The sequence below is a fragment of the Diabrotica virgifera genome, chromosome 9 (genome assembly GCF_917563875.1).
Source record: "Diabrotica virgifera virgifera chromosome 9, PGI_DIABVI_V3a".
Taxonomy (NCBI): Eukaryota; Metazoa; Arthropoda; class Insecta; order Coleoptera; family Chrysomelidae; genus Diabrotica; species Diabrotica virgifera.
The window spans coordinates 740152-764958 of NC_065451.1; the positions used below are offsets into that span (position 1 = coordinate 740152).

At 33.7% G+C, this 24807-nt stretch overlaps 1 protein-coding gene across 2 annotated transcripts; it reads right to left on the minus strand.

Moving 5' to 3' along the window:
• Positions 1 to 1535: 1535 nt before the first annotated feature.
• Positions 1536 to 24414, minus strand: LOC114324894 (lipase member H-like). 2 transcript variants are annotated; one of them, XM_028272799.2, is made up of 8 exons: positions 24309 to 24414; positions 22733 to 22838; positions 19708 to 19821; positions 19502 to 19650; positions 15023 to 15265; positions 13099 to 13317; positions 2711 to 2867; positions 1536 to 1652 (listed from the first exon to the last, which is right to left on the minus strand). In XM_028272799.2, the coding sequence occupies exons 4-8, from the start codon at positions 19542 to 19544 to the stop codon at positions 1586 to 1588; spliced, it is 729 nt and encodes a 242-aa protein (XP_028128600.2). In that variant the 5' UTR covers positions 19545 to 19650; positions 19708 to 19821; positions 22733 to 22838; positions 24309 to 24414; the 3' UTR covers positions 1536 to 1585. The 2 variants fall into 2 exon arrangements, with proteins under 2 accessions (XP_028128600.2, XP_028128601.2); XM_028272800.2 differs by having other exon boundaries at positions 24314 to 24413.
• Positions 24415 to 24807: the final 393 nt, after the last annotated feature.

A 24807-nucleotide genomic window follows, 5' to 3' on the forward strand; every position in this document is an offset into this window, starting at 1 on the left:
TCTTATTTGACTGCATCTTTCCACCTTTTTATAGGCCGTCCTATAACCTTCTTCCATCTGACCTTTCTCAGAACATATTGTCTATAAGGCGATTGTCGGTACTGCTTATCACATGCCCTGCCCATCTGAGTTTATTGGCGTTTATATATCTGCGTCTATTTTTATTATAATATGACTAAATTATTCAGATAGGTAATTATTTTGAATTGTCATTTAAGAGTCACATAGTTTCACTTGTCGTAACTCAGAGGTTGTCAATAATCTACGTAGTTATATTTAATAAATATTTATTTGTTTTTTATATCAATTATTTTTTTTGTTTCCTTATTTTTGAATTTATTGATTTAATATATTGAATATTTTACAGCAGTGTAAGATACCTGGGAGGTTGGTCAATTCCGATCTTCTGGCGCCCGTAATTTAGTTTATTTTATTTATGTCCTATATTCTTTTATTTTTACTATATTATTATATTTATTCTATCTATTTTCTGAGCATCTATTCTTATCTTAATATTTTCCTTTTTAGTTATCATCGCTATCTACTTTGAGCTACCGTCTTCGACAGGCATGCAAATTGGCCGTATCCATCCTTGAGTGTCAAGTTGTCGTTCTCCTGCATCTCTTGCTAGCCAACACTATTCAGTTTGCCCCTGTCTATTCATCTATATATTATTTGTTCATCACTCCTTTCATCTAATCAGTTTCCCTACTCTCATACTTCTGCAAAGTAGTATTTTCTTTCTATCCTCAATTTTTATTACTTCGGCTTCTTCAACGAGAAGCTATTTTCTTTGTAATATTTTCTTTTTATTTTCATTTTTGTTCCCATTGGGTTACATATTAGTTTCATTTATTTTCCTTACTTCTGTTGGAGTTTAGCATCCCCTTTAATTTCACTCCAACAGAAGTTTCTTTATTTTTGTTACAATTGGCCTAACTTTTTATTTCCGAATAGAGACTCTAACTCGTCATTGTATTTGCGCTTCCATTCGTTAGTCACGCTATCTCTGCAAGGGCCATATATTATTCGAAGGATTTTTCGTTCCCACACCAGCAATTTATTTACATCTATTTTTGCTAGCGTCCATGTTTCGCTTCCAAACGCGACTGCTGGTCGTATTATAGTCTTATATATCAGGATTTTTGCACCTCATGCAAAAAGTTTTGACTTCATTAGATGTTTCATTGCAAGGAAAGATCTGTTTCCTTCCATTATTTGTGTTTCAACTTATCGCTCTATTTTGTTGTCATCTGCGATTGTTGCTCCTAGAATTTAAATTTTTTAAGCACTTCGAAGTTATGATCGTTTGTAGTAATATTTTGCCTTTCGATATACAAACTAGAAATCGGTTGTACTGTTTCAGCGATTTTAAAATAGCAGCTCCGATTGCAACTCTAAAACCGGAAGTCTAAGCTTAAATTTCTATGTGGTCTATTGACGGAGAAGTTGTGTTTAGAAAATCTCTGGGATAGACAGACATAGGTAATTCGAGGTTTTCACATTTTTTAAAAATGGGCGAAATCAAAAACAAATACTTTTAATACTTATATTTAATACATATTTATATTTATTTATATTATAGTTAGGCACTTAGAGTTGTATCGGTAGTATCTATCCTCCTGATTCCACTTTCGCCGAGAAGAGGTGAGCTAAAAGAAGATATCGTGATTAGTTTGCTAAATTTATAAAGAATACTACATAACGTCGTCCTAATATGAAAGCTGCTTAACTCCATAATTCGCTGAAAATGAGTTATTACTGCCATCTGTTTCAAAAAGTGCCTACTTATCGTTTAAAAAGCAGGCAATACATATTTTTATCAGATGAGTAAATAGCGACCTCTTTGTATACACCGTATCTCCCTTGCCGCCAAATTTAGTACAAAAAAATATAAAACAAAATTTTTTAAGAAACGCTTTTCTTTAGTTACGAGTGACTATAATTAAAAATATTATAAAAAAATCAACTAAAAAGTAAAAAATAAAATTAATTGAAAAAATCTAACACATTCGTCAAAGAAAAGCGTTTATGGTACCGCTCATGCTAAGGTGATTTATGGTACATGGATGAAGATCTTTAATTTTAAACATGTTTTGAGCAATGTTACGCCAAGCTGTTACTACGCCCCTTGATCAGCGATTCGAACCACAGGTTCTGGAGCGTTTCGAAGAATGAGTATTAAACTCACCAGCCTTCCGGGTTCAAGCGAGTCGTTGGTTTCTAGGCCGAGCTTTCGACGTTCTCTCTGACGTCATCTTCAGGGCTTCCGGGGTCTCAGTCTCCTGAGGCTCCAGACACTACACTCACTACTCACTTCTTCAATACTCACTACAGTACTGTTTTACTCGATGTTTCCCACAGTACTACAGTTTACAACAGTACTGTAGTGAGTATTGAAGAAGTGAGTAGTGAGTGTAGTATCTGGAGCCTCAGGAGATTGAGACCTCGGAAGCCCTGAAGATGGCCTCAGAGAGGAAGTCGAAAGCTCGGCCTAAAAACCAACGACGTGGTTCAACCCGGAAGCCTGATTCGTTTAATTTTAATTCTTCGGCTGTTTGTTTATGAATTTGTATCAGTCGGGGTCTCTGATGATGCAGGGATATGCTGAAACAACGTTGTAAGACCCTATTGATACCGATTCAAACACAGAGGGTTAGATGCACAGAAGACTTTAAAAAAATTAAAATAAACATTGCATTACACTTACTTTTCGATGAAATAATCTGCAAAGTATACAGAACTTGGAACTGCACAGGGTCCCATAATGGGTTCTGCAAAACTACTGCATTTGGTCATTGGATAACGTGTTGGATTAGACATTCCTTTAGTCATCATAGCTACTGATGTCAAGTGAGAGCAAAGTACTGAAAAATAATTAAGTATATTTTAATTTTATTTCTATAACAAGTAAGACTTCATAAGTAGACTTTCACCCAAAGTGGTCGAAAGTAGGTTTTTTTATCTGCATCTGCGATAAAAAGACTAACGCATTTAAAATTAACGGGGAGTTCGACAGGGAGGCACAATTTCGTCAAAATTGTTTACAACATTATTAGAGCATATGTTTAAGAACGCAAATCTGGATGAAAGGGGAATTAATATCAACGGAAAAATACTTAGTCATTTGAGATTCGCTGACGATATTGTTCTTTTTGCTGACAGCACCGATGATGCAGTGTCGCAACTGGAGAAACTATACCTAGCCTCCTTACAAGTTGGATTAAAAATCAACCATACAAAAACACAAATCATGACAAATCTTGTGTTAAGCGAAAAGATTTCAGTAAATGGCATGCCTATTGAAGAAACCACCTCTTATCAGTACTTAGGACATGAGATCCCAAGTAACACAATAAAAACATTTTAGTTTTATTTAAGATTTATAAAGGTTTTATTGTGGTACATGAGAAGATAATCGCTTTAAAGTTAACTTGTAGATATACTGCCAGAACTTTAATACTGTTAAAGCATTTGTCACTAGTTTTAAAGTATCTAATAAGAGTATCAAATAAGATTAATTAATCTTAATAGATAATTTATCTTATTGTAGTTTTAAAATTGAAGTTATAAAATTGTAGTTATAAAGTCCGAATTGAAACTGCAAGGCAAGCATTTATAAAAATGAAGACAATGCTTAAAAACAAAGACCTTCAGTTGCCTATCAGATTGAGGGCTCTAAGATGCTACATATTCTCTATATTACTATACGGAATGGAAGCTTGGACATTGAAAAGGCAACATATAAGAAAAATAGTAGCGTTCGAAATGTGGTGTTACACAAGAATGTTGAAAATTCAGTGGGTTCAAAGGATTACCAATGTTGAAGTGCTACGACGTTTAAATAAGGAGTTAGAAATTATGAACAGTATAAAAACAAAGAAACTAGAATATTTGGGTCACATTACCAGAGGAGAGAAATATGAGCTGCTGAGAGTTATTATGCAAGGAAGGATCCAAGGAAAAAGAAGCATAGGAAGAAGACGCATCTCCTGGCTGAGGAACCTTAGAGAATGGTTTAACTGTAGTTCATTACAACTGTTCAAAGTAGCAGCCAACAAAGTGACCATAGCCGTTATGATATCCAACCTCCGCTAGGAGATGGACCTTTAAGAAGAAGAAGTTTTAAAATGGTTTATTCTTAGTTCACTTTAAAACTAATCAGGTTTATGAAGAACTTCCGGACTGTTTGGTTTTATTAGCTTCTAGTTTGTTACCTTTTAGTTTTATTGCAGTTTTAAAGATTCTCCTAATATGACTAATAAAACGTATTATTAAAACTACTTGATCTCAAGACTATTATGTCAGTAAAACATATGCCTTAAAACTATTTTTGTTTTCTTTAAAATTGCTTTCTTAAAAGCAACTAGTAGGCTATATTAAAACCAAACGCTCTTAACTGAATCAATTTGGTTATCGTCAAGACTAAACTATGCTTCTTGTTAGAAACAATAAAACTAAACTCATCCCCTTTTCTCTCATGTCCAAAAAGTTGTAAAAGTGTGTTGTAAAAAGTGGAAGTACATTTAGTATGGACGAAATAAGTCGCAAGTACTTAAAATATGAACGAACTGGTCATTTTAAAGGAAAAATACAACACACAGCACTACGACGCCTCGATTTTAGGTAAGATTCACGTTAAAACCGAGTATCATTATTGAAAGCAGCATTAAAACTAAACGGTTTTAATTCCAAGGCAACCTTGCTTTTATGTAGGATAATATAATATATGCTCTTGGAAAGGTATAAAATAAAACCATTTGATCTTAAAAATTCTCTATCGATAGACCAAATAGTTCTATTTGAATTTCGGCCATATTGCTTTCTGGAGATGCTGAAAGCCATGATAAATTACAATATAAGGCTTACATAAAAAATTATAAATAAGCGACTTATGCCTGGTTGCACCAACAGATCTTAAGCTCCAGCTTAGCTAAGCTCTGCTTATAGATAGGACCACCGGAAGTATCACTTACGTTGCACCATAATTTTGGAATCTTACCTTGTTATCAAGTATATCTATTATTATATTATGATATTTCTATTATATTTGATTGTAATTATATTACATTAATTCTTATGATATTCTCGGCTTAAGCCTAAGATCTGTTGGTGCAACCAGGCATGAGAGACATAAATTCGATTTATTTTAACATTAAAACATTAAAATTGTATATAAAACTATTTTTTCGTCAAATTAATATTTTTCGGATTTAAATTTTTTTATTATTTTTATTTTTTTAATCACCAAAAGTCAGAAATTTTAGTGAGTGTGAGTTATTTAGTCCTATTTTTGTTAGCATTATCAATAAAGTTGGGCGCACAAGTCTTTTTCTACCTTGACAGTCCGAAACTACTAAGTATTTTTTATTATTTTATGGTTACAATACGTACAGTAGGAAAAATGAAAGAATACCCATGAACGAACATATAAAACACGCTGTATTTTCCTGTCACCGTGTCACACAAAAAATTGGCCAGCGCAAGTACATATAATAATTATTATTACAGGGCAATTTTCTTTGTGACACGGTGATAGGAAAATACAGCGTGTTTTATAATGTTCGTTCATGGGTATTCTTTATTTTTCCTACTGTATCTACCTATCATAACACATGTAAAAATTTGTTGGCCTATATGGAGTATATGGGTTTAAAGAATCATTTAATATGGTAAATTGTCTTTAAAAACCTCCACTTAAGAAACCTTTTTAAGTTTCCTATAAAACTGCCTGCACTTAAAGTGTCTTTTAACGTGGTTTTAAAAGCACCTCCACAGCAGCTTTAAAACCAGTTGCTTAAGAAAACAAAGTTTTAAGAAAGTTTTTATTTTTGGTTTTATTGACCTCTTTCAGAGTGGGCCTTTTTATGCTGAAAGCGGTTATATTGCAACCTTAAGGTTTACTTAAAAACCAAATGGTTTTAATTTTAGTTTTATTCTACAGTTTTAAAGCATCCTTAAAAGACTTAATAAACCCGTTCGGTGCTACTTGGGATACGCATAGGAAGAGATAATCAAACGTGCGAACTAAGCCGCCGTATATTGGATGGCATTCGGCTAGCTGAGCTATGTCCTTAAATCAGAACATGTCTCAAATAATCAGAATATGTCTCAAAAGAAAAGTCTTTGATCAGTGTGTGTTGCCAGTAGTACAGAAACTGTAACAATAACCAAGAAAGTAAGAAATAAAATTTGTGTTACCCAAAGAGCCATGGATGCTCAATGTTAGGCATTTCTCGTCGGGATCGAATTACGAACAGGGAGATAAGACGAAGAACAGGAGTGACGGATGCCATAGAACGAATTATAACTCTAAAGTGGAACTGGGCTGGATACATAGCTAGAATGTCGGACAACAGGTGGACACAGCGAATAACACAATGGAGACCAAGACAAGAAGCATATCGAAGTAGAGGTCGTCCGCCAACCAAATGGTCTGATGACATAAAACGGATCGACAAAAACTGGATGCAAACAGCACAAAACAGAAATGCATGGAAAAGACTGAGGGAGACCTATATCCAGCAGTGGATAGATCCAAGTTGAATGATGATGGTCGAAAGTAGAAGTATTATTATACCATTGTTGGTTTTTACTTACAAACCTACACCAATTACTCTTTGTAGTTGAACAGACAACAACACCAACAACATAAATAAAAGCCAGAATATAAATAGCAAGAAATGCGTTTGTAAAAATGAAAACAATTCTATGCAACAAAGACCTTGTATTAAAACTGAGAGTAAGAGCTAAGATGGTACGTGTTCTCGATACTGCAATATGGACTTGAAAGCTGGACATTGAAGCAAGAACACATAAATAAGCTACAGTCATTTGAAATGTGGCGTTACAGAAAGATGAATACGAAAAAACAAGTAATTGGACTTCGTAAGTCCTAGATTTTCACCCAAAGTAATCGGACGCGTCGAATACTGTATCACATGTACTATTCCGGTGACTTTAAAACAGTACTTCCGGTTGCTTTTCTCAAACCGGACGTCCTAGGTCAAATTTCTCACCATTAGTACAATCGTTGGATTATAAGCTTTCATTCGACATCTCATTTGTCATTCTACCTGGTATAATGACGGAGGAGTTATATTCGCGGTCAGACGGACAGACGGAGAGATAACCTAGGTCAAATCTCTCACCTTTAGTACCATCCTTGGATTATAAGCTTTCATTTGACACCTCATTTGTCATTCTACCTGGTATAATGACGGAGGAGTTATATTCGCGGTCGGACGGACAGACAGTCTAGGTTAAATTTTTCACCTTTAGTACCATCCTTAGATTATAAGCTTTCTACCTGGTATAATGTCGGAGGAGTTGTCATCACAGACAGACAGACGGACAGACGGACGTGCATAATTCAAAGTTGTCACATTTTTTCAAAATTAACTTAAAACAATAAACACAATAAAAATAAGAAAAATACAATATCTGGGATTAATAAAGAGGGGACAGCGATATGAAATGCCAAGACTGATAATACAGGGAAAGCTAAGAGGAGGAAGGAATATAGGAAGAAAAAGAGTGCCCTGGTTGAAGAATTTAAAGGACTGATTAAACTGCAGTTCTATAGAGCTCTTCAGAGCAGCGGTAGATAAAGTAAAGATAATGATGATGATATCGAACCTACGATTGGAAGACGGCTCCTCAAGTAGAAGTTAAACTGAGGATGCTTTTAAAAAAGTATAAAGCAAAACTTATTGAAATAAATATAAATAACATTCGTTATGCCGCCGATACACTCATTATCTCTAAAAGTGAGAAAGACCTGCAGACGCTTCTAAACACAATTTGTGATACAGAAACAGTTTGGTTGAACAAAAAACAAAAAGAAAACAAAAACCTTGCCAATCAGCAAGAGGGGTGAAGTCATAACAAGGATTCCTATAAAAAATGATTATGAGTCTGGATTATCTGGATTAGGGAAGATCTAAATCCGAAATCAGAAATTCGATCAAGAATAGAGCAATGAAGAGGAGTCTTTTTGAATATGAAGAAACTTTTGAGTAAGCAAAGACTCAATATCGGATAGTAAAATGTTATATTCGTTCTATTTTTTTATGATGTTGAAGCTTGAACTGTTAACGTTGACTTAATAAGAAAGCTAGAAGCTTTTGAGATATGGCTTTTCAGGAGAATTGTGAAAATACCGTGGACCGCTCATATTATGAACGAAATGGTGTTGCACAGAATGGGAAGAGACAGAGAACTTTGACCACCAGTAAAAAGAGAAAAACAGCAAACAGCATATTTGGGCACTTACTTAGAAATGCCAAGTATGAGTTATTACAGCTGATCATGAAGGGGAAGATCGAAGGAAAAAGGGGTCCTAGTAGACGACAAATATCCTGGCTGAAAAATATTCCCGACTGGACCGGATTAAACACACAGACGTTTTTTAGAAAAGCAGAATAGTCCAATCAACAGCCATTTTCTCGTGGAATTTTGAGAACCAAAGTCGATTTCCTTGAAAATTTTTACTTAGGTAGTACATAATTATAACCTTTGTTAAAATATACCTATGTCGAACTGCGCTTTTGCCCTGGTGGTGAAAACAACCCTATCTAGTGAATGAAAATGTTTTAATCAAAATAACTATGGGAAACGATAGAGTGATCAATTCTGAGTAAATTTTGTTGTATAAATTTTTTTTGCAGAATTGACACTTACCAAGTTATTTGCGATTGAAACTATGCATTTTTCATTGAAAAAAAAAACCACGTTTTAGAACAGTTTTTCATAAATAACTTAAAAAAATTTAATTAAAAAAATAATTAAAAACAAAGTTGTAGCTAATAAAAAAACAAAGAGATTCGCGTCTGAGAGACCTATGCAAACCTAATAACAACTGAGTTATTGCTCTTTAGAAGATGGTTATTTTCGAAGAACATCGAAATGGAAAGCCTTTAATCTCAAATAACTCGAATGTGGTGCAATTTTTTGGGAAAACTTAAGGACTATCTTTTAAAGTTCATTAAGAATACCTTTCAAATAAGTTCGATAAAAGTTTTGTGCATAAGAACTGTCTGACTATTACGAAAATAATGTCACTCTCTACTTTTTTCTTCTTGAAATGTAAAAATTAAACCCTTGTCGTTACAATCCTAATAGAACTAAATAACTTCACACTTGAAATTGACTTTAATTAGGCATAATTGATACAATACATGTGATTTGACCGGTTTGGAATGCTTAGTTTAGAAAAAATAGTTGATTAAACCGAAAATGACATTTTCAAATTAAAAAAAAACTGCATTTTTCTTAAATAAATCTAAAAGTATTCATAATATAAAAAAAAATTCAAATATTAATTGTAAAATTTCTTTTACTGAAAATTTTGATTTTTTTTCTGATTTTGTATCATGAATACTTTTAGGTTTATTTAAGAAAAATGCACCTTTTTAAATTATAATATTGTCACTTTCGATTTAATCAACTATTTTTTCTAAACTAAGCATTCCAAACCGGTCGAATCACATGGATCGTATTAATTATATCTAAAATAACTACTAAGTGAGATTACTTACTTTTAGGTTCACTGATGATGGACTGATAAGTCCGAAAACGTTTTGAACGTAATCCGTTTGGATTTTTAAAAATTTTTATAATTTTTATTAAATATACCAACTACACTAGGGAGTTTTACTTCATGTTAATTTTATTTAATTATATCTAAATAAAGTTAATTTTAAGTGGGAAGCGATTCATTTATATGAGGATTGTAACGACGAGGTTTTTTAAATGTCAAAAAGAAAAAAGCAGAGAGAGCATTTCAACTGTAAAAGATGTTTCTTAAGTTTTCCCAAAAAATTACACTACATTTGAGTTATTTGTTCTCGAACAAATTGAAGGTTCTCCATTTCGAGGTTCTTCGAAAATAACCACCCTTTAAAGAGCAATAACTCAGTCGTTATTGGGTTTACCTAGGTCTTTCCTGCGCGAATCTCTGTGTTTTTATTAGCCACAATTTTGTTCTTAACGATTTTTTCTATAAAAGTAATTTTTTTTAAAGTTATTCATGAAAAGTTGAAAAGCGGTTATAAAACGGGAGTTTTTTCAATGAAAAATGCGTAGTTTCAATAGAAAATAACTTGAAAAGTGTAAATTTTGCAAAAAAATGATATAGAACAAAATTTACTCAGAATTTGTTACTCTATCGATTTCCATAGCTATTTTGATTAAAAAATTTTCATCCGCTAGATGGGGTTGTTTTCATCCCCAGGGCCAAAGCGCAGTTCGGCATAAAGTAGATTTTGAAGAAGAGTGTCAACAGAGCTAAAACCCCAATTTTCATTAAAATCGGTGTTGGTTCTCAAAATTCCACGGTTTTACAGTTTTCTACCGCTGATGAGAGGTCTAGAAGATATTGAGACGAATTTGCAATGGTTATAGATAACATTCATTAGTGAAGTCGGCACTAGATGAAGATTGTTTTGTTGACGTTTCGGAAATGTAACACTTGCTTTGGTCAAATTAGATTAGTTCCACATCTTCTAGAGTTTCGAAGATAACAAGTTTCCTATAACACAAACATACATCAAGTTTTTGTCTGACATTAACTTTCAGGTATCTTTATACAGGGTGTCCAGAAACTATACCGACAAACGCAGACAGGAGATTCCTCAGATAATTTTAAGACAATTTAACCAAATAGTCCGAAAATGCTTCCTAAGGGAGCTAGAGCTCTTCGAAGATGGCGTCTTGTAATTAGTTTTTCTTAAATACCTCCAGAAAGCTTCCAGTAAGAAAAATGAAAATTGGCACACATATTTATCTTCCAGAAATAAATCGATTACATTGACTGTGAATTTCTAGTACCAGTCATAGGCGTCCGTTTTGGGTGGGGCAACGGTTATTTTATCGCATAAATTTTTTGTCTTTAACTTGTAAGCATTTTTGATACTGGATTAATAAATTGTGAGATATTATAGTACTAAAAGGCACTCTTGCTTTAAGTCGGTAGGACACACCGTTTTCTAGAAAAATCGATTTGAAGATTTTCCTGAATTTGAAAAAAAAAATTAAAAAAAACGGTGTAATTTACCAACTTAAAGCAAGAGTAATTTTTAGTACTAGAATACCTCATAATTTAACAATCTAGTATCAAAAATTCTTAAAAATTAAAGACAAAAAAGTGATGCGATAAAATAACCGTTGACCTACCCAAAACGGATGCATATGACCTGTACTAGAAATTCGCAATTAATGAAATCGATTTATCGCTGAAATATAAATAAAAGTACCAGTTTTTGTTTTTTAAATTTTTAATATTTTATTTTTTTTTTTTGGTATTCAAAAAACGAAAAATTTTCAAATCGATTTTTTAGAAAACGGTGTTTCTTCTCGACTTAAAGTAAGAGTATCTATCTTTTAGTACTATAATACCTTACACTTTAATAATCTAGAATCTAGACTCCAAAATGCTGAAAAAGTTAGAAACAAAAAAGTTATGGGGTCATTCATTCCATTTCAAATCACTCAATTTTTGAGCAAAAAAAATTTTGGGCCTCCGGTTTGTCTGAAAATTGGTATATAACTTCTGCGGGACGTAAAAATAAGATATTTAAGGTCAAAAATCTTCTTCTTCGTTTTTTCTCAAAATGTTATTTTATGCGATTTTACAGTGATTTGGTGTTTATTTATACAAATTTGCATTTTCTATCGTAAAGTATCAATGGAAAACATAATATTTTAATGGAAGGGACTCAAAAATGTCATTATATGGCATTATAACAAGTTACTTTGATTCAAAACAAGCTTTTGATCAAATTTTATAGTGTAGAAAACGTTAAAATACCGTTTTTTCCATTTTTTTTCCATTCCCAAAATACATCACAATCGATTTGGCTGAAAATTTGCTCACGGATAGACAAAACATAGGACTTTAAGTGGTCAGAAGGATTTGAATTATATTACAATACCAAAAAAGTTACATGCAATATTATAGTCAAAAATATAGGCGTCTACTGTAAGTACAATTAACTCGAAAATATCGACATCACGACAAAAATTGTTAAAAAGAAATTGTAATAATTGTAAATACAATTTATTTGGAACAATTTCAGTTCCTACCATTTTTGTCGAAAAGGTAAAAATGGCGGAGATATTGAGCAAAACAGGTTCTCCTTTAAAATCAAGATGGCGGCTAACGTAACAGAGGAATTCATTCGTGATTTTAAATTTAGGCTACTATTGACTCCCCTAAAGATCAGAAAAATAAAATTTTGGGCAGCTTGGCATTCAAGGTCAAATGCTATCCCGACTGGACTAATATATACTTTTGAGTCTGATATTACTGCATGTAATACTCCATTTGGTATTGCATTATAATTCAAATCCTTCTAACCACTTAAAGTCCTGTCTTTTGGCTATGTGTGGGCAAATTTTCAGCCAAATCGATGATAATGTATTTTGGGTATGGAGGAAAATGTAAAAAACGGTATTTTAACGTTTTTTACACTACAAAATTTGATCAAAAACTTGTTTTGATTCAAAATAACTTGTTATAATGCCATATAATGACATTTTTGAGTCCTTTCTATTAAAATATTATGTTTTTCATTGATACTTTATGACAGAAAATGCAAATTTGTTTAAATAAACACCAAATCACTGTAAAATCGCATAAAATAACATTTTGAGAAAAAAGAAGATGTTTTGACCTTAAATATCTTATTTTTACGTCCCGCAGAAGCTATATACCAATTTTCAGACAAATCGGAGATGCAAAATTTTTTGCCTGAGTGATTTGACATGGAACGTACCTATGCGATAATATAATTGTTTCCCTGCCCAAAACGGACGCCTATGTCCGGTATTAGAAATTTGCAATAGATGAAATCATTTATCTCTAGAAGATAAATATGTGTACCAATTTTCGTTTTTCTAAATAGAAGCGTTCTGGAGATATTTAAGAAAAACTAATTACCAGACGCCACCTTCAAATAGCTCTAGCTCCTTTAGGAAACATTTTCGGACTAGGAGAATTGGGTTGTTGTCTTAAAATTATCTGAGGAATCTCCTGTCTTCGTCTGTCGGTAGAGTTTCTGGACACCCTGTATAACAAATAATTTAAAATGATCTTACCAACTTTTGGAAGAGGTGTAGTTGGTGTGGTTATGAAGGCTATGAAACAATTAAGTTGTATTATTCCGTTATTAACAAATATGTCCAGATCTCCAGCTAGTCTAAACGATCCAAAAAAGAACATATTTGAGTGTACAAGTACAACGAACTTAGCATCCCCTTTAGCAATTGTGCTGTCCTCTGGGAGGAAATCAAGTATTGGTCCAGCCACGTCCAGACCTAAAATAAATAATTTGTTTCGCTGTAATTCTGTTACTTATTATATAAAAATTTAATGAAAAATCCTTTGTAAAATGTATACAATTTTTTATTAAAATCCTTCAAAGGCTACATCACAAAACGTTTTCGATTTTTAACAAAGTCATCATCAGTGTAAAGAACAGGTTAATTGCAAACTGAGTTACCAAAGAAATACCAAGGTGAGAACACTTTAAATTTCAAATGGTATAAAAATATGTTATAATCGCATATTTGCTTAAATTTCCATAGGGTGGAAAATATTTATAGAGAATTAGGCCCTTGGATACAGTATGACTCTCCCATTATGCACCATTTCCTCAGGTTCTTTGAGGTAACCATGATATTCTTATTCTCCCAATTCCTCGCTATCCGAATACTTTTCCTTGAAGGGTTACCTTCAGTAATTTGTATTTAGTGCCGTTCCTCATTATGTGTTTGGGATATTCTGACTTTCTTCTTTTAATGGTATACATCACCTCTCTTTCTTTCCCCATTCTTCGTAATACGGTCTCGTTGGTTATCTTGTCCGGCCATGATATCCTTAGGATTCGCCTATATATCCACATCTCGAAGGCTTCAAGTTATTTCTCCACCGCTTCTGTGAATGTCCAGGATTCAACTGCGTAATATAATATTGAGAAGATAGATAGAGATCAACCAGCACAAAACAAAATATATAACGAGAGGAATGGAAGACACAACAACTCAGAAATATCTAATAACACAGATCCATAAATTTGAAATTGTATCCACCTTTAGCTACTTGGGAGTAACAATAGGGGAAACCGGGAAAAAGAGAACCAAGGAAAGAATTCTGAAGGGCAAAAAAACATATGAAATGAATATAAACCTTCTGAGAAACAAGACTCTAAATAAGAGCACAAAGTTGAACTTATATAAGACCTTAATAAGACCTGTTGTTACATATGAGATGGAAACAACGACGATGAACAAGAAAGAAGAAGATAATCTGAAATTTGAAAGAAAAATAATGAGAACAATACTGGACCACAATGTAACAACAGAGGGAGAAATAAGAATGAAAACAAATGCCGAAATTGAAGAATTGAAGAAGAACTAAAGAGAGAAAATATAGCCAGATATTTAAAATTTCTTCGCTTAGAATAGAGGACATACATAAAAAGAGACTCCCACACTCAGATATGTTGAGAAGAATAACAAATTGGACACCATTATAGTCCAGGTGTAGAGAAAGACCTATGATGATGTAGAAGAAGAAATAAGAGCAATGGATGTGAAAGACTGGAAAGTTTAGAGCAAAGACAGAAAGAAACAAAAAAGAATCACGACAGCAAGCTATAAATGACAGATGAGTAATCCACCTCACCCAAGAATAGGATTTTGAACGCCATGAAGTTAGCTATAATCCTACTTGCGCACGGGTTGTGCCGGACGGTCGCTTCGCTGACGTTCGTGACTTCGCTGACGGCCTGGTGCGAGACGTTGGCGGGGGCCAACTAATCCATGGAATGCACGCTAAGAGTGTCAGAGGAGAGCTATGAGTAAGGTCGACGGGTCAAATATGCTCGCTAAGCGGTCCCAGGCCCGTCGGTTGGAGAAAGAGGGGGTGGGTTTAGTCGGTAGGCGGCTCGTCAAGATTCCCACCTCACAAACTATAATCCCTAGGGATTGTAATGCTTAATGGATGAATGAATATACTTACCATACGCTATTGAAACTGTTCCTGTCATTTTTCTGCTCGTCACTCCGGCGATATGACCTCCGATACTCGTCCCAACAAGAAATAGAGGCATCTGTCCGACTTTGCTTATTAAATCGTCCAAAAATGTTGCGGTAAATTCTGCAATTGGTTTAATGTTTCCGATTGCTGTGAAGTAATCGGGTGCAGATAACAACCCTTTATTATCTACCAGAATAACATTGCAACCAGCACTGTTCAAAATTGCTAAAATTCACAGAAAATAATAAGTTATATTAAGGAGATAAGTTATATTAAGTACGTTAAGGTCATGGTTACAAAATGGGGAGCAAATAAATCCGAATATTATGTTATGCAGATGACGCCGAGACAGAAGACGATCTCCAAAGATTAACACACATCTTCAATACAACAGCCAAGAAATACAATATGATAATATCAGCAGAAAAAAACAAATGTATGACAACATCTAAATACCCACTACGATGTAAAATCGAAATTGATGGGAAAATAATAAATCAGGAAGCAAGGTTTAGATATCTGGGAATAGATATAACCAGTTACGGAGATGGGGAAGTGGAAGTACTACAACAAAGCTTGAAAGCAAGTAAAGAGGCGGGATCTCGTAATGACACAATCTGGAAGACAAGACACAAAAGCAAGGATCTATAAAGCAGCAATCAGACCTATATTAACATGCACGGCAGAGACAAGACCTGACACATCTAAAACGAGACGACTACTAGAAACAACAGAGATGAAAATACTTCGACGAATATCAGGGAAAAGTCTGCTGGATATAAAGAGAAGCGAAAACATAAGAAGATCATGCAATCATGCAAGACAAACGGATGGGTGACAAAACGGAAACAGGAGTGAAACGGACACATTAGTAGAATGGCAGAGGATAAGATAGTATGAATAGCACGAGATAAGTCACCAAATGGACAAAGAAATATTGGCAGACCAAGAAAAAGATGGTGCGATAATTTAAACAATTTAGGAGGCTAATATTGAAGAAGAAACAGGCTTTAAAGCCTACATATAAGAAGGAAGAAGAAGAAGAAGAAGAAGAAGGAGAAGAAGAAGAAGAAGAAGAAGATATTAAGGATATAATAGTTCTATACATTTATACATTGGTATTTAGGCGTCAACGCCCTTCCGGTAGGGATCTATGGGGGAGTATCACTGTACTGCTCCCTCATAGGCTGATTCCACTATCCGACTATTCCAGCGTAAGTTTCATATTCCTATGAATTTTATACTAACGCGTTAGCCTTTTTGATTTTCGTTCACTGAGCTGGGTTGTGTCTATAGACTTTCTGAAGGCTTCATGATGAAACATGATAAGCTAATAGATATTTTAAGTTCATGTAATATCGACCATGACTTCCAGGTCAGGCCATGATGTTCCGAAATGTGTGGGCTCCAAAATTATATGGGAGTGCATGCATTTCGTTACATCATGCTATGGTACGCTGGACGAGCCATACAGTCTGTAGTCAACAACCCGATGTATGAGCGGGGACAAAACGTGAAAAATACTCATACTCTCATGAGTCGCACCTGGAGAGTCATGAGGACCTTCACATTTTACTCTCTTTTAACTTGTCTTGAGTAAAATTTCTTTAATCTTTCCTATCGGCCTCACTTGGCCAATTCTTACTTTTTCCGACCCAGAATGGCTATTAGGTTTCCGAGGGCAGCCGGGTTGCTATTTTCTACTTCTATCACTTCTTCTACTAATACTTCTCACCGAATGATTGCCGGTATAAGCAATCCCCCACTTACTGACCAACGGCTTCGATGGGCAACGATAAGTTGGTGAGTGGTAGGGCCTTCTGTTGTCCTGAGACCGAGAAATCGGTCTCAAAGGCGGAGGAACCAGGAAATGGTCAACGGCATCAGGATGTAGAAGGTCAGGAGAAACCACTACATTAAAGATTTTTCTGGATATCTCTAGTACAGCTTTCCATGACAGATAAGGAAACTATACATACATTTAATGATCATGGACTTCGGAATCCAAGATCCGGCAGGGGAGTAAGATCACAACCAGACCACGGGGCCTCTCAAGTCGTCAACACACGAAAACCCCGTGTCGTGGAAATCCACAAGATAGCTACGTGGATCGTGACAACTATGTTTGAAGGTGCGAAATTAAAAAATATTCAGCTAGAAATGGCTAGACTAGACATTCCTATCCTAGGTATATGCGAGACGAAATGGCTAGGGTCAAACATATTTGAGAGTAATAGATACATTGTATAGGGGCTGTCCATTAATCACGTGAGGCTCGAAAGGGGGGGTGGGGTCCATAAAAAATCACGAAACATCACAAGGGGGAGGTGGGTGTAGTAATACATCACGTGTATTTATTTTTTCGTCACACGTGTTCAAAAATCGTAAGCGGCATTGGTGTGACTGATAAAAAAAATTAATTTTTCATTCACAATATTCTAGAATACAACACATTAATTTATTAATATTGGATGTTAATGTTAAAAGCGACATGGGATACCTACTCTTCATGGTAAATTATCTTAAATTCTTAAGATAAGAAGGGACACTTACGAAGTGTTTTGTTTCTTACCATGTGTTTCCACTAGTAATACTGACCCTGTTGCTGTCTCCTATTTTATTTATGAGGTTTTAGTCTGTACATGATGTATTATACCTATATGGGGAATTCTCACGACGAGGTCGAGGCGCGTGTTGAAGCGAGATTCAAGTGGGTCCTAATTTAAACGTCGGCAAAGAGAGATATAATATATATAATAGTAGAAAAGAAAGAGAACGCAGATACCCTACAAGACGGTAAAATTAGTAATATTTACACTTTGTGATAAAATGTCCCGAATATGTCCCGAAGAATACAGGCAACCAAAAAGTTGACCGCTCTCAGTGGTGGAGATAAAAATATTAGTTGGTTTTTTTAATTCTCACAATGATAAAAATTAGAACGAAACGTAGTTTGACCATAAAATTACCACGCCACTGATCATACCCTCGGCTGACGAGACATCCACACTATCTACAGGCTAATAAATTTTAGCATTTGGTGTTATTTTAAGGGTCATAAATACCAAATTTTGACAGAAATTTCTCTATCTCTTCTTACGTTTAATCTTTTTCACGTTGGGTTGAATTCCGTCTTCAGTTTTTATCTTTTTCTGTTACATTTTTTTATTTCACTCATAATGTCGCAACACGCTCTGTCAGTTTTCCTCTTTATATCTGATGAATTGGTAGTCTTGTCAGTTATTCTGTTGTTTTAGCACTGAATACATGGGCAAACAGGGTTGCTAGGTCAGTTTTAATTCTTCAGTAGTTTTAATTTTGTATACTAAAATTAGATGATACTTATAGATACGTGTATTTTATAAATACCTAAGAATAGATTTTTTGTAGATACTAAAAAATACACGTGATATAGGGGTGGGGGTGGTTAGCCTTAAACCTCACTATGTATCACCAAGGGGGTGGGGGGTTAAAAAATGCCAAAAAAAACATCACGTGATTAATGGACGGCCCTATACCACTCGGGAAAGGCAGAAGGACCCAGACGTAACGGAGTCGCAATCATTATCAAAGAAGAAATTCGTAACTGTATCCGAAATTTCTTCCCCTTCAATGATCGAATCATGATGATTCAGCTGCAAAATAAACTACTGACGTATTACTGACGTTCTACGATGTATTTCTTCGTCTATGCGACGTGGGAGTTAGCATGTCTGGTTTTCTCTTCCCAACCGAATTTCATGTTCCAAGTACTTTAAATATGCAGTCTGCTCAATATCCATTCCATCAACAACAATACTACACTTTAATAACAGATTAGTCATTATTTACCTCTTATTGATGTTAATCTTTAGTTCGACCTCTAAGGAAGCGTGACTTATTTAACATTATTATTGCATCATTCATACGATCTGCTATAAGGCCGATACTATCTGCGAATCTCAAATGACTAAGCTTCTCTTCATTTATGTTAATGCCATATACGTTCAGATCTGCCTTCTTAAAAGCTCAACATTAACTCAACACAAAATAATACAGCAGCTGCACAGACTTTATCGCTGCGACACTTGAGTGCGATCTCATATTATCTCTTTTCGGCAAACCTTAGAAAGGATATTCCACATAAACGCATTGGAAGGAAATGAGCCAATTAAACATACAATTTAAATGTTAAAGTAAACAGTGACGATTTTCATACATTTTAATACACATTTTAACACGTTGTAATTCACAAGAAAAAACTTAACTCATATTTACTTTTCTTTGAGTGTGAGAAAACTAGCGGTTTTAAAATACGAAAATAAGAGTTTACGGTATATTAGATCTTGGCGGAGCCTTATAAACAAACGAAATCTACTAATAAAGTCTTTTAAACTCAGATATAATAAAAAATAAGAGGTGAAATTATCGTATCTTTGGCACCGTTTCAACCTAAAACGCCGTAAACAACAGAATACTTACCATTTTTAAAATTTTGTGAATTAGGAGAATCTGGCGATGCCATAAATCCATGCAAGTAAACAACTAGACATTTACTATTCGTTATACCCGACTGTTGTAACGCTGCAACATCCCCAGTACGCAGAATTGTAGGTGTATCAGGATTGGCACTAAAAGTAATGCATTTGAGATTGTTTTCCTATATTTATGTGTAGAAACAACATTACCTGGTATATGCTCTAAATATTGTATCCTTGTTTGGGTTTATTGGGCATAAATCTTATTTTGATTAAATGGTTGAAGTACGAGATTTTGAACATTATATTGCATCGTAGTTGGATCTTAAAATAATATTTAAACAATAATATTTTTAAGGAAGGTAGACGCAAATTCTTGGTCCAATGCTATTTTAAAGGAATTCATTTTTTTTTTCGAAATCTGAGAAAACTAATAAGTATTTTTGAAAAATTTAAAAGCAGAATGAAATATTACGTTATTACCGAGGGCCGAGTCCCTTATAATAAACAAAACGTATGAGTGAAATATTTAAAATTAAAATCACACTAAATTTTCTCTTTTTTTCACCCCTGTAACCGTGTAACTTATTAAAATAAACATTAGAGAAATTTTCAGAGACTTTCAGCCCTCGGTAATAATGTAATCTTTCAGATTGCGTTTAAATTTTTCAAAAATACTTATTAGTTTTCTCAGGATTCGTGAAAAATAAATGCATTTAAATGGCATTGGACCAAGATTTTGCGCCTTCCCCCTTAATTCATTATAAGCAAAAGCGGTATGTGATAAACTCAACGATGAAACGCTTGTTAAATTGTTAGTACATATTTTCACGGTTTTTGCTGTATATTTTAAAGAACCGCTTGGATTGACATAAAATTCGGCATACGCATAGCTAACATGTCAAAGAAAAAAGTGATATGGTGCCGATGTGTGCTTTTGCCCTGAGGGTGAGCTTCACCCCATCTCGGGGGTGAAAAAATATATGTCCAAGATAAGTCCCGAAATGAATAAACTGACTAATTTTAAGCAATTTTTGTTCAATAGAGTTTTTCCACCAAATGAATACTTTTCGAGTTATTTGCAAGTGAATATGTTCATTTTTTAACAAAATAACCACGTTTTTAAATGGTTTTTCGCAAATAACTCAAAACGTAAGCATTTTTTTCGAAAAAAATATTCTTAGCAAAACTATAGCCTATAAAAAAGTGAAAAAAAACGGTGTATATATTCGGTCTCTATCCCTAGCAAAAGCAGAGTTATAACTAATAAAAAATAGGTTCATATTCGAAAAATTCCAAATAGAATAATTCAATGTGAAATATCCAAATAATGAAGCATTCTTGGGGAAAATACATTACAACTTTTTTAAAGTGTTTAAAAAAAGGTTTATTTCTGTTTTTATAAAAAAAATTCTAGCATCAAATGTAAGCAAGTTACGCTCAAAATAAAGTTAGTCCTTTTGTTTTGACAAAAAAATCAGGAAGATCACCCCCCAATTAGCAACTTAAATGAAATTAATCGTTACCGCTTCACAAGTTCCTTTCCTTATGTTGTGTTTATATAATCTGTAAGTTTCATTGATTTAAAGTGCTTAGTTTTGAAAAAATTTGGTTTTAAAGTAAATTTTTTAAAAATTTTAATTTTGAAAAAATGTTTTTTTTTAAATAACTTAAAAATTGTTAGAGGTACCAAAAATCTTAAACAATAAGAAAAGTCGGCTTTACTTTTCTGAATATTTTGTGTTTTTTGTTTTTCTGTAAGACAAAAATTGGTTAAGATTCGGTGTTTCTAAATTTTCATACACTCGTGATAAGTGACTCGTTCAAGCCCTTTTAATTACAGCTCTTTCAAAAATAAGGACTTTGAACCGATGAAACTTACAGATCATATTATCAATACATACGCGAGTAAAAAACTTGTGAAGTGGTAACAATTAAGTTCATTAGAAATGCTAATTAGGGGGTGATTTTCCCAAGTTCTTACCAAAAAAGGGACCAACTTTATTTTGAGCGTAACTTGTTTACTTTTGATGCTATTTTTTTTTTAAACAAAAATAGGCATTTTTAAACACGTTAAAAAAGTTAAATCGAGTTTTCCTCAAAATAGTGCTTCGTTTCTTGGTTATGAATATGAACCTATTTTTCATTAGCTATAACTGCTTCTACTAGGTAAAGTGACCTAACATATACACCATGTTTTTCACTTTTTTACGTGCTATATTTTTGATAAGAATTTTTTTTTCGACCAAATACTTACTTTTTGAGTTATTTGCGAAAAACTGTTTGAGAACGTGGCTATTTTGTAGAAAAATGAACATATTCACTCGCAAATAACTGGAAAAGTATTAACTTCGTGAAAAAACTTTATAGAACGAAATTTGCTTAGAATTAGTCATTTTACCCATTTCCGGACTTATTTCAAACATATATTTTTCACCCACGAAAGGGGGTGAAAGTTACCCCTAGGGCAAAAGCACACATCGGCACAATATCACTTTTTTTCTTTGACTTGTTAGCTATGTGTATGCCAAATTTCATGTCAATCCAAGCGGTTCTTTAAAATTTAGAGTTTTTGCAATATTTTACCTTTAAAGAACGTACTATGTTCAAAATGTTTCAATTCGAATTATTTCCGGAGAAATAAAACTTCTAATGAGACCAAGCTTCTGGACACGCCTTTACGGTTTCTATTACTTGCAAACAAAACGAATGCTAAATAAAAGAAAGTACGGGGAGGTCTATAATTTCCACCTCATTTCCTGCCTATTCAGAGTGGAAAAATTCCAATTGTTTTAGGCAGATATCGCCACGGCATCCATATCGAGTTATTTTGTCATGATTCGGTACTAGGAAGCTTGAGCTACACCTCCTCTTTCTCTTTTTTCTACACTTCTCCCACCCCTCTTGTCTTCATGTCTACACTTCTCCTTTGCCTCTTTCTCTTCTTGTTTACGTTTCTCTTTATCTTCTTGTTCTTCTTGCCTACGTTTCTCTTTTTCCTCTTTTTCTTCTTTCCTACGCTTCTTGTCATTTTATCTACGATTTTGTTCTTCCTTTTTACGCTTCTCCTTCGCTCCTTTCTCTTCTTGTCCACGTGTCTCTTTCTCTTCTTGCACTTCTTGCCTACGCTTCTCCCACCCTTCTTAAGCCAAACTGATAATCCTGTCTATCAAAAGTTTTAAATATTTAACAAATTAGTCAGAAAAAATCCAGATTTAAAAATATAAAATCTTACCTATTGTGCAATAATAAGGAGAAATAATATTCAGGAATTGTAATGGTATCAACGCACTCATTTTTTAATATTTCTTTTCCAAAATTCTTTATTTGAATTTCTTGACCTAAAAGATTTTAATAGTAGATAATAAATTACATATTTTGTTAGATAAATAAAATTTTAGAGGATCAATTACATCTTTTTCTAAAAAGTTAAATTCCCATGTGTCTCAAGAGGAAGGTTTAGAACAAATGTGTTTTGCCCGTAGAGCAGAGACTTTAACACTGACGCAAAAATCCATGAATAAACCGCGAGTTACACAACGAGCCATGGAACGTGCAATGCTGAACGTGAGCCTTCGAGACCACATAACAAACCAACAAATCATGCAAAGATCAGGAGTTCAAGATCGAAAGAGCTACGACGCTTAAGTGGAACTGGGCAGGGCACTTTGCTAGAGGAGGACAAGAGGAATAATGGACCCCTGAATCACTGGTAAATGAGCAATGGGATGCTTTTGTCGGCATTGTTGGGTCTACCTTTGATTATTGCTTTCCTATAGTCTCAGTTCAGCAAAAATGTACGGCAAAAAAATACCAAAACCTAATCAGCAGGTTGTTGCATGTAAGAATGAGCTAGACATCCTTCTAGTGCTTAGTAGGTCTGACAGAGTGTATAGTGAGGCTTACAAAACAAAGAAGCAGGAATACAATCGTCTCCTGAGCGATGCAAAAAGTGCTCATTATGAAGAACGTATAAATAACAGTGAAAGCAAATAAAAATGTGTTTGGCAGATTGTTAGGGAAATTAATGGTACAGTTACAGAATATGTCGATCAAACTTCGAATATTAGTGGTAAGCCTGAGGATATTTGTAATAACTTTAACAAATTTGTACTTCATGCAGGTCCTAATTTAATAAAAACTCAACCTCAAGCCACTTTTTCATGCAGTATTCCATATAACAATAAATCTTTTTTTCTTATACCAGTAACTATTTCTGAAATTCTTAATATCATATCAAAGCTAAAAAATAAAAAGAGTGCAGGTTATGATGGGATCTCAGCGAATCTGTTGAAACATTGTGGAGAAGAGATTGCAGAACCATTGTGACACATTATTAATAACTCTTTTAAGTATGGCATTTTCCCTAACAAACTAAAGTTGAAACCTAGTGAAACCTTTACATAAAAAGGGAGATAAAACCAAATTGGAAAATTATAGACCCATCAGTTTACTACCGAAATAGCAATGTACAGAAAACTTGCACAACAAAACCCAAAATATTAAATCTGTTTTATAAAATGTATATTTCTAAAAGAACCTAAGTTAATTTTTTTGAAAAATCTGTTCAATAAAGAAAATCCAAAATTCTAGATTGATTTGATTAATACACACCTTTATCCGAACCATACTAATAAAAAAAAATAAAAATTTTAAAATATCAGGAGGTTAAAAAATAAACATTTTTCTGTTTTTCTCAAAACTTCCTAATATCACTTAGTCCCTTTAAGAAATAATTGATTCATATGCATTTTAGTTGAATATTTAGTTTAAGATTAGAAAATATGTTTATTTGTGGATTTAGTACATACGTTACCTAGCAGAGGAAAATTCAAGGAAAATCACAAAACTTCTTGGTACTTAGTACTACTTTTTTTATTTTGAATGTGAGTTGATCTAGTTAAAATATTTGGAGTTTTCTGAATATATAGGTAGTTTCATCGTCATCGTTTCACTTCACTGCAAAATTTTAATAATGTAGATAACTTGCAAAATCTTTTATGTATAATACATACATATCAAAATTGTATTGATTTAAATAGTTCAAATATATTTTTGAATAGTTGACAAAAATTATAGTTTTAAAAGGAATAAGATGAATAATAAAAAGTATTTTAAAGTTTTATCATTTCATGGTCTGTTGTCTTTCTCTTCTAAAATTTACAAAAAGGGTGAAGGGTAGAAAAGTAAAACCGGATTTTGATACCGAGTTGCCCCGTCTTTGGCCCAATGGAAAATAATTATCTCCAGCAAAGGTCACAGACTTAAAGGAAATGATGAAGCTGATTCCATCCGACTCAAAGCTGTTTT

Coding starts and splice junctions, on each gene's coding strand:
- LOC114324894 (XM_028272799.2), bottom strand. CDS start 19,544: ATGGCATCGCCAGATTCTCCTAATTCACAAAATTTTAAAAATG. Junction 15,266..19,501: donor TTCACAAAATTTTAAAAATG/GTAAGTATTCTG, acceptor TGTGAATTTTAG/CAATTTTGAACAGTGCTGGT. Junction 2,868..13,098: donor TACACCTCTTCCAAAAGTTG/GTAAGATCATTT, acceptor ATTATTTTTCAG/TACTTTGCTCTCACTTGACA.